The sequence below is a fragment of the Quercus robur genome, chromosome 2, assembly GCF_932294415.1.
Source record: "Quercus robur chromosome 2, dhQueRobu3.1, whole genome shotgun sequence".
In the NCBI taxonomy this organism is placed as follows: Eukaryota; Viridiplantae; Streptophyta; class Magnoliopsida; order Fagales; family Fagaceae; genus Quercus; species Quercus robur.
Window position 1 is genome coordinate 58,495,939 of NC_065535.1, and position 15,396 is coordinate 58,511,334.

At 34.7% G+C, this 15,396-nt stretch overlaps 2 protein-coding genes across 2 annotated transcripts; one reads left to right on the forward strand and one right to left on the reverse strand.

The window, feature by feature from the left end:
• Nucleotides 1-369: 369 nt before the first annotated feature.
• On the forward strand, nt 370-1,252 carry LOC126714196 (uncharacterized). Its single transcript, XM_050414231.1, has one exon. The coding sequence runs from the start codon at nt 644-646 to the stop codon at nt 1,028-1,030; it is 387 nt and encodes a 128-aa protein (XP_050270188.1). The 5' UTR covers nt 370-643; the 3' UTR covers nt 1,031-1,252.
• Nucleotides 1,253-6,724: 5,472 nt separating this feature from the next.
• On the reverse strand, nt 6,725-13,371 carry LOC126714197 (casein kinase 1-like protein 1). Its single transcript, XM_050414232.1, has 14 exons — nt 12,878-13,371; nt 12,757-12,797; nt 11,638-11,707; nt 11,364-11,512; nt 11,176-11,271; nt 11,015-11,085; nt 10,382-10,443; nt 10,199-10,262; nt 10,040-10,124; nt 9,827-9,953; nt 9,592-9,674; nt 9,461-9,524; nt 7,962-8,104; nt 6,725-7,428 (listed from the first exon to the last, which is right to left on the reverse strand). Exons 1-14 carry the CDS (start codon nt 12,951-12,953, stop codon nt 7,150-7,152), a joined length of 1,410 nt encoding a protein of 469 aa, XP_050270189.1. The 5' UTR covers nt 12,954-13,371; the 3' UTR covers nt 6,725-7,149.
• Between the last annotated feature and the right edge of the window lie 2,025 nt (nt 13,372-15,396).

Sequence of the window (15,396 nt, forward strand, 5' to 3'; positions counted from 1 at the left end):
TAAAGCTAACTTGCGTTGTAATAGACTTGTTTGTTCCTAGTTTTTTATGAAATTTCCTTATCGACCAAAAAAAAAAAAAAAAAAAGATAATTAAATGGTTTCCACTTTGGTGGAATCCCAAAATTTTCAATGCGGAGATAATCGGCAACGAATCCAGTGAGACTTTTTGGCTTTTTCCCACTTGGAAAAAAGGCACACGCGCACGCGAGACGGGAGCATAAAAACCTGAACTGCAAAAAAGCAAAACAACGAATCAAAATCAAAATTCAAAACCCAACAAGATCACATGCTTCTCACGTGTATCATTACGTGGTTAAATTTCATTGGTTGTATCCACGTGAAGGACAAGGTAGTATCATCCAACAGTTCCACACCCAAAAAAAACCTCCTCCTTCTTTCATCATCAACAACCTCATCACCGACGCTGACACCACTCTCTCGTCAGCGCCTCACCGAGTCACACAAAATTTTAAAAAGAATCTAAACAGAAACGCTGAAAACTCCTCACATTTCAAGGAGTTCTGTAAAAAGATTAGAGAGAGAAAAGAATAGAGCTGTTGCTTGCTGCTGCTGCTGCATCATCATCATCATTCATCAGTGAGAAAGTCTGAAACACACAAAAAAAAAAGAAGAAGTACCAAGTATGGATGATTTCAGATCCAAATCCTATGGTGATGGAAGGATGCAGCAGATTGAGAGATATTCTGGGGTGGGACCCACTACTTCATCTGGGATTAACATCAACAGCAGCAGCAACAATATGCAGGATTTCAGGAGCTACAGTACTTCATATGCAACCTCAGCGCACCCAGCTGAAACCCAGAACCAAAACGAGTCCAAGTTCAAGAAGGGCAAGTCTACAAATGCGGCTGTTTCAAAGAGCTGGAGTTTCAATGATCCTGAATTGCAGAGGAAGAAAAGGGTTGCTAGCTATAAAGTCTATACTGTTGAAGGCAAAGTCAAAGGGTCTTTCAGAAAGACCTTCAGGTGGCTTAAAAACACGTGCACCAGAGCCGTTAATGGCTGGTAGTAAGTAAAGTTCTGAGCTTCTTCTGCTTGATTCCATTTTTATGTAATAATGTTTTGATTAAGTGTCTTTCTTTCAATATGGTATTTACTATTTAGTTCTGGAGGTATAGGATTTTATGAGGATTGGAAATGTTGGGATGTGATTGTTGGTGAATAATTTGGTTTATGCTTTGTATATTTGGGGTACCTGTTGGAAATGGAAGCCTCTTTCCAATTGAGTTTATGTTTGTTTTTGTTGGGTTTCTTATAGATGGTAATAGTAGTGGGGGAATAAGGTATGTGAAAGTATGTTGATATTTGTGTTGTGTAGTAGACTCAATGCTGAGGCTTCCTAAACTAAGATTTGGTGGATTTAGAAGAGAAAAAGACACAATTTTTTGTTACAATTGTTAACGTAGGTGTTATATAACAAAAGCTGTGTCACTGGAGCTGTGGAACAAAGTTGGGGCAGACCATAGCCTCCTGAATTCCTTAGATAACATAGTAGAGGTGGGCAAGTGAGACTTGTTTAGTTTTACTAATTACCAACACACTTTTTGTTTTCCTTTCTGGGGCATATGTCTGCTGTTGTATTAGGTGTGTTTCTGTTTGTTGGAGATGGAGTGGAGAGGCATTAGTTTTTTAATCTTGTGTGAGTTCATCCAGGGGCTTTTGGAGAGGGCATCTATTTTCAGTAAAGATGTCTCCTCCTGTACTGAGCTTTTTAACTTTAGAATATATTCAGGGGGGGAGTTCTGTTATGCCTTGTTTCCCAAGTGCTTGTTCTGTTCTTTTTGCTCTGCAAGGTGAAGATCTCCCTCTTTTTCACTTTAATGAATTTGCTTTTACAGTACAAATGGCAACATAGAATATGTTCCATGAAACATGGATTGAGGCTATAATTATTCCATGTATAGAATCTTCCTTTTGTAATTTTTGGCTATAGATTTTTCTGAAATCTTCGCCCAATTACTTGTATTAGTTGTATATATCTAACCTTGTCAGTTCTTTTGACAGAGTAACAGTGCAATTTAGTCTCATCTCTAAGGTGTGTTCAATTTAATTGTTTTAACTCTAATTTGATTAGTGAATACAATTAATTTGTGTAGTATTACTACCGTCATTGTCGTTATTGTCATTATCATTGTTACCAATATTACTACGAACTTCCTAGGCTAGTATTCAATGATTTTCATCTAATATAAAATCCAAAGAGTTTCATGTCTACTCCAGACAATGCTTTTATCTTTGATCCTCTTCCTGGATCACTCTTGTTACTTCTTTTTATGCACTACCTTATTAGTTTGCCCAAAAAGAGAAGAAAATGAAGAAGAAGCAGAAAAAAAAGGAGGCAAATACAAAATTCAAATAGCTAGCTTGCTGGATGCATTTTGGGGAAAAGACTATTTAAATTTTGATATGCACTATTAGGGAGGGCTGATAATATTTGACGCGGCTCATGAACATGACACAAACACAACACTAAGTTAGTAGCTTAGGGTTTTTGCTTAACAAGTTCATGTCAAATTTGGGTTGACATGAATTAACCAGTTTAATAAATAGGTCAATTCAAGTTTGACATACTCGAAACCCATTTGAACTTGTCTGACCCGTTTAACTAAAGATCAATTTTAGCAATTCACCCTTAAAAATTTATTGTTGTAATTATATTTGTTGGTGACTTTGTTTGGAGTATAGTTGTATACTTATACATTCTATAGAATATGAGAAATGCTAACAAGTTATTTGTGTTTGATAAACATGCTTACCGAAGTACATGACCTATATTTCAAATAATTCGTGTAAACTCTAACACAACTTGTTTATTAAATAAGTTATATGAGTCGTACTGTATCAATTTGTTTAATAAACATGTCATGTTAGGGTCAAGAGATCCTAACACATAATAAATGTGTCGTGTTTGTGTTTACTTATATAGTCAAATACTCGTAAGTCGACTCTACACGTGAACACGAATTGCCACCCAATGAGGATGCTCCTAGTCCTAAGTTGAGCCAAGGGAATATCAAGGCTGCTAGTGCACTTGAACAATAAAAAAGAAAGACTACAAGTGTTGAAAAAATCCAACGAGTGCATTCATGTTCGGGAGATGGGTCACTACTGTGAAAACTGAAGGGTTTTTGTTTTTTTTTTTTTTTTTTTGACTCCCAAGGGAATTCAACCCTTCTCTTTTTTGGTCTTCTTTAATGTTTTAGAGGCAAGACTAAGGTGATCCACGTTTGCTGCAATGCGCGTTTCAGCTTTCTTTTTTTTTCTTTTCTTTTTTTTTTTTTTCTTTTTTTTTTTTTTTTTTTTTTTTTTTTTTTTTTTTTTTTTTCTTCCAAAGGTTGACTTTTTAACCGTAAACAGTGCATCCGTGCACTGTTTATGAACTCACAAATATCATTTTTTAACCATTTTTTCATTAAAAATGGGTCCTACGGTACTATTCACACATTTAAAAATTATTTTGCTACAGAGTTTTCAGTTTTCAGTTTCAGCAAAATAAGTTATATCCAAACGTACCTTAAGATAGACAATAATTATCATATTTATCACAGAAACTATATGCAAATAGTGATAAATTGACTCTAAATTAGGAGAAATTAATAGGTCCATTAGGAGGATTGTTGACGCGGTCTTCCTTGACCTCCCAATCAATAAAATGTTGTTATTTATGCAAATGTGACATCATTTGGTAATTTTTATTTTTTATTATTTGTACTGATTAGGAAGCTTACGCATATATTTATATAGATGGCATCATCTCATTGGTCAGGGGAACCACATCAGCAGTCCTCCTGTTGTAAGTAATAATTTCTCCTAAATCAGTGAAACATTATCTGTGTAGCAGCTGAACACCAGCCTCCAAGAATCGGTGGTTAAAAAGAAATCAAAATTAAACTGACAAAAGCCACCAACCAACAATGGTTAAAAGGAAAAACAAATTCTAAACCAACAAAAAAGACGCTTCAACATTATATTTTAATGGTAAAATAAAATCTTAAAAAATTGAACTTGAAAAATCATGGACTCTTATGAGAAAAGTGGTTCAGATTTTTAACCCCCAAAAGGCAACATTGATGTCTCTCTCTCTCTCTCAAACCTTATTGAAAAAAAAAAAAAAAGGGCCTAAATCAAATCCAAAAAACCCCAATATAATAAACAAAGCAAATTTCAATAAATGTACAAGATATGGTGAAGGGAAGTGCATGATGCTTCATTGATCTAGAAAATTTAGGCCTTAATGAGCGTTTTCTGAGTATCGATCTAACGATGTAACATAAATAACGGTGTCTCAGCAAATAGTTCACCACAATCTCTATATAAAAATGCTATGTGACAATGACAACGTCTCAATTTGTGAGGAGGTATGGTTGTCCCCTACCTAAATCTACCTTAGCCTCAGGGGCTCCCCAAGAGAGCTGGTATCTCATGCACCAGGTGCATAAGAGATTTAATCCCCCAAAAGATGGGAGAGACCGTATGGCTCAAAGATTCGAAAGCATATGAAATCACCATAATGTCCCCACATTAAATAGCAAGGAACCTATGAGAAAATTTCCATAACTTACTCGCTTTGCTACAATTTCCAAAGAAATAATTATTTTCTTACTTAGCCATCGGAGTACCTTACATCAACTCCTCTTTTATCTCTAGTGAGTTAAACCGATTTAGAGGTGCTGAAAGATATATACAAACCGATTTATATAGACAAATATAATACGAACTTACCCTACAACTCTTTATAATAATAGATAAGATGCTTGAAACACTTCACACTAAGTAATGGAACTCTCAAAGGTAGTAGAGTTTTATTGATTATACAAGTGAAGTGAGTAGGAGGCTATGATACCAATTACAAACACAATAGAGAGAAAACTAAAGAGAACTAAAGAAATGCTTCTATCATTACTCGTTTTTTCTCTTTACAAAGTATGGCATCCCTTTGATAACTGTAGAGAAATGCAAGGATACAATTTGTAAAGAACATACATGTAACACTAAATCAACATCTACCATATTTACAACTTATTGACAATTGTCTGACTAAGGCTATCTAACATTTTTATATTTGCGTAGATAACTTACCATTCTCATGTCTATGTACAATGAATAATTATTTACATGGCAGATGACACTTGTTAATTACATGGGCCCACTGAGCTTGCTGTGTGTCCTAATCTTAATCCTCCATCTGGTTGATAAGGTTATGATATTCTACGTTATTCATCTTTGTCAAAGAGATAGTAGTGACAAAGCTTTAGCTTTTATTGTCTTATGCCAGGAAAGATATATTATATTGCACATCAAGATTTTTTTTTTAAAATATGCCATGCTTCCTAGCAAATCTGCCGTCAATATGACCTGATCAACTGTTAGCATGTAGCTAATCAATATATATATATATATATATATATATATAAAAGCAAAAACCTCATGCGGGATTGTCTCATTAATTAACTAAGTTTACACCACACATTTTTCTATTCTTCACATCTTTTAATATACCCACTATTTTAGTATTTTTGTTAAAAAAAAAGCAAAAAATAATAATAATAATTAAGGACTAATAGTAATAACTAACTAGATAAAGTCCTGAAGAGAGATAGAAAGACACAAAAATGTTGTAGATTGTTAAATAAAACGCATTGTTTCACTATATATTACTAAAATAAAAAACCTAAGACTGACAAAACATTTGAAAGAGAAAAAAAGAGGAATTTAAACGGTCACCACCTTTGTTATACAACCCTCTCACTACTATCAAGATGCTGAAACCCTACAGTTAAATTTTTTTTTTTTTTTTTTTAATTAGGGGCTTAAATATGATTGGGTAATGTACAAAAGGCTTAATTGGAATTTGGACCTACCCAACATGTTCTTGGCTTCACAGAGGTGCATATTCTATTGAAATGGCCTTGATGTTGACGTGATCAGATCAATACAGATCTCCAGCTCTATACTTTTCCCTATTTTGTTCTAGGAAAAGGGCGAACACACAATTAAACCCTGACCATTGAAATGTGAAAACAAAAACACTCTTCCAAAGGTTTTTTTCGTTTGCTAATAAAATCACTAAAAACAAGAACAAAGCATAAATAGGAATACACCAATACGTCCTAGTGTTACAATCTAAATTAAGGAAAATTAACAAGAACACGAAATTACAAATACTGGGATATTTAATACAAGCATCCAGACATACAAATATAAGAAACATTGGACTTCAAAGGGATTTTTATGGGAGTGCAACACCAATAAAAATGCAAGTGCTCGTCACAATAAAAACAACACAAGGCACAAAGGAATATAGGCGTTGAATATATTGAGGATGGCAATATTGCAGAACTAAAAGAAGGATCATCTCATAATTGTAAATGCTGAGCAATGATAAGGATATACATGTCTTGCTAAAAATTGACACACTCATAATCAATGAGAAATTAAAAATAATTATTTCAGAAAAGAAAAAAGAAAATGTACAAAATCGAGTCAGGAAAACACAGCAACAGCTAGAAAATGTTAGGCATAACCGATAAATTCGGTTAGATGAACCACAACTCGCTTCCCTTCTCCATTTCTTTTCCTTTAACGTAAATTCTTCAAACCTGCACCCGGGCTCAACATAATGTGTATAAAATTTGAAGGAGAAAAAAAAAAAAAAAAAAAAAAAAAAAAAGGCTGGGGGGGAGTGGGGAGAAGAACCTAAACAGGAATATGAACACATTCGCCAATTTACAGTGCCAAGCTTTTGGCCCCATAAGTCTCAATAACATTGTAACGTAAGATCATAAAATCAACAAAGTGACCACAGTTATCAGGGATAAAAAAGTTGAAACGTTGTAGCCAAAACAGAGAAGCCGTGCGAATATAACCTGAGCTTTATAGACAGCCGAGCCTGGGATAAGTTCAGATGAACCACAGCTTTCACATTTGATTCTACATGTCCGGTTTAAGCTACAAGTGTGCAAATCCAAACCCAAGATTCTCTGGGTCTCAACCCGACATCTAAAATCCAACTTCCTTCACAACTCGACTGCAAGCAAACCTATTCTACTGCAACCGTAATAGCACACCAGTCAATTTAAGCTTATACAAGAACGCACTGAGGTGAGCATTTAATACTGAAGCCTCTCTTCATTTGTCCAACTGCAGGGTCTCAATGCCCTTGAGGGCATTTTCATAGTTTCTTGTGTGAGTGGTATTTCTCCCAGATGATGCACGCCTTGGGTCTGAAGATCCAACTGGTGAACTTCTTTGGCCACTTGAAATTCTGCGTGCTGCTCCAGGGCTTGCCTCAGTAGTACGCGAGTGATGGGGATCTGACTCACTCTCAACGAATGCATCACGGCTGCTAGAAACAGCAGCACGCCTTGATGATCCACTTGGCCGGCCCAAAATATTGTTGCTTATGAACTGCAAGGTCCAAGTATAATGCACATTAAGATTAAAATAGTGTCAAACCAAATGGACAGTACAATTTCACTTGGAAAATTGTTCTATATCATGTTTGATATCATCCCATATGCGTTAAATTATTAGTGAAAAGATTTACCAAAGAAAATGCAAATAGCAAGAAACTAATAAATTCAGCTTTAAGTTTAATCAACAAGATTAGAACAGACCTTAAAGAAGAAATGATGTAAAAACTTAAACAATTTGGACAAAATTACTTAGGCACCTGCCACCCTGTCCTATTAGTGATAACTCAGCAGGAGCCTCTTACAGTAACCGGTGAATCAAAGAGTGGGGGAGACAGGCTTATGCCTTATGCTAATTTTAAAATGGTGTCATAGAACACAAATAAGAATAAACTATCCAAGGTAGATAGATAACACATCAGATTACAGTCAAACAATTTCTACAAACTTGGACACAAAAGAACGCCCCCCCCCCCCCCCCCCAAAAAAAAAAAAAAAGATGAAATTTATGCATTCCAATCAACTCACCGCAGTATCATTAGAAATTGTAGAATCATTAACAACTGGACTTCTCTGCCTTGAATAGTTTCCAGAATTTAAAGTTGGTCCTACTATTCTCCGCCGTGAAGAATCCATTGAAGTCAAACCAGCTGGTCGCCCTTCTTCCCCACCTGCAACAAAGTGAGAGAAGTAGCATAAACCCAAGCTTACATTGAATCGCAGATTCTATTTACAGCTCGGAGGAATAAGAGTATATGACATTACAAAACTTATTTCAAATGATGCAACAAGAAAGAAGGAATCGGTCGGAGTAGGAAAGGATTAAAAGAAGCCAAGTGATATCGGGTGTCAATGTTCGACCCAACCCGCGAACACGACACGAACCCGACATGGGTTTTTTCGGGTTAGGGTTGGACCTTAATGGGTTTGGGTCATAAATGGGTCGACTCGAAAGCGACACGATAAGAAACGTGTCATAAGCGGGTCAACCAACATAACCCGCAATAGACACGTTTGACACGCCAATTTATTTGTGTCAACCCGAAATGACCCACTTAACACAACCTGTTTAACTCATTTAACAAATAAATATTTATTTTATTTTAGATTTGCCAAATACCTTTTATATCTAACATATATTTTAAATTTAAAAAGAAAAGTGAGTAACTACAAAAATTTACAAGGGATATAATTGGAAATTGAAACTTTACAGACCCTAGAACTACTAATACTTTTTTCTTTTCTTTTTTTGGCGTAGAACTTGCACAGATAAAATTGGATGAGCTTGTGGAAGATATTATGAATTTGGATATCAACAAAGAATCTATGGATGATAATCGTGGCCATAGTCAAAATTAGTCTACTGTTTACTCAAATTCTTTCAATATTGATACTTAGCATTTGACGAGTTCCAAGGATATTATATTTTTTTTGAACTATGTTATTTTATTTTTGTTAAACTTAGTTATTTTGAATTTGGGTTGAAGTGTATGCATTTCTTTTGGAGTGTAAAGAACTTATTTTCTAGATGAATGTTATATTTTTGTTGAACTATATTATTTTGAATGTGAGTTGAAGACTTGAAGTGTATGCACTGGTTTTTGGGATGTAAAATAAATTATTTCTAGATGGATGTTATATTTAATATTATGCAGGTTGAAATGGGTTGTGTTACATTCATGTCAACCCAACACGACTCGTTTATTAAGCGTGTCAAATGGATTGGGTCAGGTCAACCCACCTTATTAACAGGTCGGGTTAGGGTTGAAGGATCATGATACGATTATTAAATGGGTCGGGTTAGGGTTGAGCCATTTAGTCAAATACCCCTACCTTGACACAACACGAACCCGACACGCTAATCCGAATTGACACCCCTTACAGCAAGCAAGAAAAGGATAGCAAGGAAAAATCTACCAACAAGGCTGCCACTTGGGAAACCACCAACAAAATGGTTCGACGTAATGAAAAGACCATTTATGAGAATTATGGTATTTATATCAATGTAAGGAATGGGGCTAAGATACCTGTCTGTCTATCAGCATTGGCAATAGCAGGGGGCATTCCAGAACTAGTTCCAACACCAGGACCCTAAAAAACACAGGCATTACAAAATGCATCCAATGCTAATCAAAAGAGAGAAATTATGATCACTTACAAGAGGACGAGCCGGAGGAGTTGCCAGCTGTGATTGTTGATACTTCAAAATGGTCCAGTCAAATACATAATCAAACTGGAAGCCTGTTCGAACAAAAAAGGGCAATAAAATGAGGGAGAACTGACGCTATTCTATCTTTCCTTCAAACAAGTTATTTGAGACCGGCATTCAATTTGCAAATATGAAGCTGAGTGAAAACCAAAGAAAAGTCTTTCAGGGGGAAATAAATTCAAACCTTCACGAATAAAAAGGTCACGAAATATTCTTTTCAGATAAGCATAATCAGGCTTATCATCAAATCGTAGTGAACGACAGTAGTGGAAGTATGATGCAAATTCTGTTGGATAAGCTCGACACAAGGCCTGAAAGAAGCATTAAGTACTCCAATTATAAGTTACAGAAGGCAGACATAGTGAACAGATGCAGCAACTATTTACAAACAACCAACCTCAATTGAAGTAGAAACTTTCTTTTCACTGATTTTGTCATACTTTTGTTTCTTAGTTCCTGCTTTCAGTCCCTGCCAAGGAAGACTATAAAGAAAAGGGAATCACTAAACAATGTATGAAGTGCAAGAAACAAAGGAAGGATATGCAGCAAAAATCACCTTCCTCTGAGAAAGTACATAAGGACATATCCAAGAGACTCTAAATCATCCCTCCGGCTTTGCTCTATTAAGTCCAAAACATCAAAAAAGAAATAAAAATTATTACAGAATTCAGGAGGGACACTTAACTGGAAGAACCACACATTAGAAAAGAACACCAAGTCAAGACGTGACAAACCATACCTATACCAAGATGAGTGTTCATGCTCGCATATCTTGCAGTGCCAGTCAAATTCTTGTTTTCTCTGCACGATTCATGACCAAAGTACAATTAATAACTGACTAACCAAAATTACCATATGTGATAATGGCTTGCATGGTTATCATGTTTTATCCACAGATTAACATGGACAACCAGAAAGGCTAGACAAGACGCTGGCTCAAATTCTTTTCCACTTCTACGAAGACTTAGAAAAGGAAGATGAGACAATGTTTTTTTTTTTTTTGGATAGGTCAATAATTTCCTGAAAATCCAGAAAATAATAGATGAACTAACGTGTTGCACACTGCAACAGAGTTGAGCATTTCCTGGGAAAGAAAGGCAGAATGTCTTCTCAAGGCTAGACAAAACTGCAGGGTTCAAAATAAAGCCAAGCAGACTGTACCACAGGAGCACAAAGGCTTTAGCACCCTTTAACAGTCAGAGCCATTACAATGGTTAACCATATTGACTGTATAATCTTTACTCCCAATCCTTCATAACATGCCATTATTAATATGGAGATGTAAATACAATTTTACACAACAATAGAAAATCAAATTCCACCTATGAGACATTGACTCGGCCAAAAACAGCTACACACACATTACACTAACCTGTAAGGAATATGCTGATGGGTTGTACTATCTCTGTATTTCTTAGCCAGACCAAAGTCAATAACGTAGACCTACATGAAGTGAATAGCAGTTACCATATAAATATAGATTGGCTGAATGAAAGAAATAAACAGAAACTACATCAAATTTAGAACAAATACCTGATTTGCACGCCTTCCCAAGCCCATAAGAAAATTGTCTGGCTTAATATCTCGATGAAGAAATGATTTAGAATGAACAAATTCGACACGATTAATCTGAAATAGACATAAAAGATGGCATAGATTAGTGATTCTCAGAGGAGCAATACAAACCAATGCAATGCTATGCATCAAGTCAAGGGAACTACCATTTGATCTGCAAGCATAAGAACTGTCTTCAAAGAAAGCTTTCTACTGCAGAAGTTAAAAAGGTCTTCAAGACTAGGTCCAAGCAAATCCATCACCAACACATTATAGTCTCCCTCCACTCCAAACCATCTCACGTTTGGAATTCCAGCTGCCATTGAGTTGCAATGAAAAGTGAAAATTAGATGACCCACAAAATAAAAACAAAAACTTTAAATGAAATTGCAACAACTGAAAGAAAAAAATTGACCAATAAAGCTTAAGAAATTTCATTACTTCCTCCCTGCAAGATTCTGTACAACTTGGATTCATATAGCAACTGAGGATGCTTCGTCTTGACATTTTCCTGAATGTAAAAAATAGCATCAGCATTTTAAGAACCAAAAAAATTACATCAGCATTGCAAACACCAAACCTGAAAATTTGCACATTTCTAAGCATGCAGAGGAAATACATCTGCAGGTCTGTAAACTAAGAAGCACAGACACTTCAAAACCGTGTTTGTACCCAACACATCAGTGTCAGACAGGCCGGGGACAATTTTGAATGAGTGTCCTCATTATGTTAGGAGGAAAAAAAATTTTGAGAAAAAATTCCTTTCATTTTAGATATGTTTTTAAAGAATTGATAGTTATTATTTATTTTGAAAGAATATAAATAAACATAAAATATGCCAGCAAATAAATATCACTACTTAAAATTTGATTAATTGTGGTATTTCCACTGTGTCTCATCTTAGTTTTTCAAGAATTGCTGTGTTGCCATGTCTCGTGTCATGTTGAGTCCATGTCCATGCTTAATAGTATGTAAAAGATATCAACTGGCTGCATAAAACCACTTTTAAGTACACCATTAACCCATCATGAAATGGATAACATATTTAACGATACAAATCACCAAACCTCTCTCAAAATCAAATGAAACATAAAATCAGGTACAGCAACCCAGTTTTCCAAAAGCATCGATCGCCCCTCTCCCCATGTTTATTCTTTCCAAAATAAAATAATGGAAACAATGAAAGAAACAAATATCTTCTAATTTATACACTGATGAACCCTTAAAGGCCCTGAAAACCAAGCTAGAATTGAAATCCTCAGCATCTCAATCGCATTAAAGTAACTGTACCATTCAACATCCTTAAAACGAAGTGATACCCAATTACCTATACTATGATTTCTAAACCATAAAGAACAACTCTCTCCAGAATCTGATCCCATAATTCTTTCTCCAAAAAAAACATATATTTACAACATTCCATAGCAAAAATAACATTAAATTAAACCATAAATTAACTTCAACATCCATAAAAAAAAATAATAATAATAAAACAAATAAAAAAAAAAGCAAAAAATTCATGAATTTTCATTAACGTAAAACAGAGTCAGCAATACTCACAAGCTTAATTGCAACGTCTTCGTTAGTCTGAATATTAGTACCTGTAAACCACAATTCAATCACCGATTAAGCTCCCCAAAAAAAACACCAAAATTAAGCCACACAAATTAAAAACACATACCGAGATAGATCTCTCCGAACGAACCGCTACCGATCTTTCGGCCAAGCCGAAACCTATTTCCAACGCGATGCTCCATTTCCACACAAAAACCGAAATTGTTCGAAACCCTAGCTACAATTTCAGAGCCTTAATTTTTCTAATTTTTCAAAAAAAAAAAAAAAAAAACAAAAATTGCGAAAGATGATTCAACCGCACCGACAGAGGATAATACTAATCGAAATTGACAGAGCAGAACAAAGATGAATTGCACGGAAACTAGAAGAAGAACGAACGAACGAAAATATTAACCCCAAAAAAAAAAAAATGAAGATCTAGGGTAGGGTTAGAATTTGGTATGGGTGAGATTGTGCGAATTGCTTTTTTTGGTTAAAATCTAGGGTTAGGTTAAAGGAGGTTTTGGTAACAGAGATGGGAAAAAAAAAAGTGAGAGACATGATATGCTGCGTTTTTAATCTTTTTTTCTTTCTCTAGCATTGTAGTTTTTGCTTTGTATTTTGTATTTTTTTTTTTTTTTAATTTTAGCGAATCGGGGCAAAGACTTTGGACGAAGACAGTCTGCGTACGATAAATTTTCTTCTTTCTTTTATTTATTTTTTGGGTTAATTGGGAAATTCCTTGTCCACGCGTGTACGGTACGCGTGGCGAAAGTTCTCTTCAGAGACGGAAGGTAGGGACACAGAAACTTTTGCGCCGGTGTAAAAGTGGGGTCCCTGTCACGTGGCTTATCCACCAAATTGGAGCGTATTTGTCACGTGATCTAAAGGCATGGCCTTTTTTTTTCTTTTTTTTGGGGGTTCTCTAATGAGTAAGATATCTAAAATATGAGAAAGATATCTAAAGTTGAAATCTTCTCACCCCAATGATATATATATCAACAACAACCAAAAAAAAAAAAAAACCTAAAGTACAATAATCATTTTAAATAAATCCCATAATTTAGGGAGAAATTTAAGAATGCAACAATTTAAATCATGTGTTTAATAAAAAATAATTACATAAAAAAAGTTTTAGAAAAACAAAATTATGAGGTAAAATAATAAATTAAACCTTGAGATCGTGTTCGTAAAAAGAACAAAATACAACTGTGTTTGCAATTTTCCAAAAAAGGTGATATGAGTCTTTTCCAAAATGTGAATGCAATGACTTAGACCCAATAAAATTACATTTTTTGCTTCTTCTCAAGGTGCAAGAGATGGTTAGAGTGCTCGAGGGAGAAGGAAGGGAGGGAGGGAGGCAAGCTAATGTGGACAAATATGAAGTGTGGCTTAAACTCTAATATGTATTTTTATAACAAATTGATCAGCACTTATATGAGGATTTTGAATGCACTTGTCATGTTATGAAATGGTTGTGAGAACAATTGTTTCTTGGAATATAGTAATGATATTTGTGTTGAGGACATATTGTTAGATGATACATTTTGTAAAGACGAGAGAATTTAGTTTTGAGATAGATGAGACATTGATGGCGGTTATGCCTTTTGCATATGCCACAACCATAAAGGCTATCAAGTGTATTGTAGAATTTTGATCTCTCACACACACACACACACACAAACAAGTATGATTCTACCACTCTCTTTAAAAAATGACATGCATTATTCCGCTTAGTGCCAAACAAAAACTCCATCTTTATGATCCATTAGCTCAATTTTTTATTTTTTATTTTTGAAATTTCATAATTTAATTTGATATGTTTGAAACTGTGTTTAATTTGTTACAACCCTAAATTATTGTGTTTAAAAACTAGTTTTCATTAACTTTGTTAAAACTATGAAGTTTAAGTTACTGCATCCCCTAAAACATAGGATTTAAAATGTAAATTCTTCTAACTATTTTGAACGAAAACATCTAGATATGAATTTAAGATACAATGTTCTTCAATTTAGCCAAAAAAAAAAAAGTTTTGAAGAGTTGGGTCCTAAGTATTTACATATGATTTTGCAAACTTTTAAAACAAAAAAGTTTCCAATTAAAAAATTCGATATTTTTAAAGAATAAATAGAGAGAGAGAGAGAGAACTTGTACGACAAAGTTACAATGCTCTACAAACTTGTTGAGCGTTGTAGCATTTTGTAAAAACTTGAATAGTATTGGAGAATCGGGCATAGATTTTTTTTGGTAATTATTTGCAACAATGCTGTTCAATATGACTAAAAATAATTTGAAGAGTTGAATACTAATCTTTAATGCTTTAGGCCTCTTTACGTTGTCGGCAGCAACCATCCCATCTTTGATATTTTCTTGGCAACTATGTTAATAGTACTAGCCTTCTCCTACACACACACATATATATATATAATCAAAATTTCTCATTTTTTCTAATTGTGAAGAAATTGAGTTATTTCAGATTAATTCATAGGTTAGAAAAGGCTATTGGTTAACTTTTTGCATGTGTATGAACAAGGATGAGTGGTGTTTTCTCTTCCCAAAAAAAAAGCTTCTGAAAAAGGGTGGCTACCAGACGTTTTATAGGAATAGAACTCTCTCTCTCTCTCTCTCAATCATGAAATGCACCAT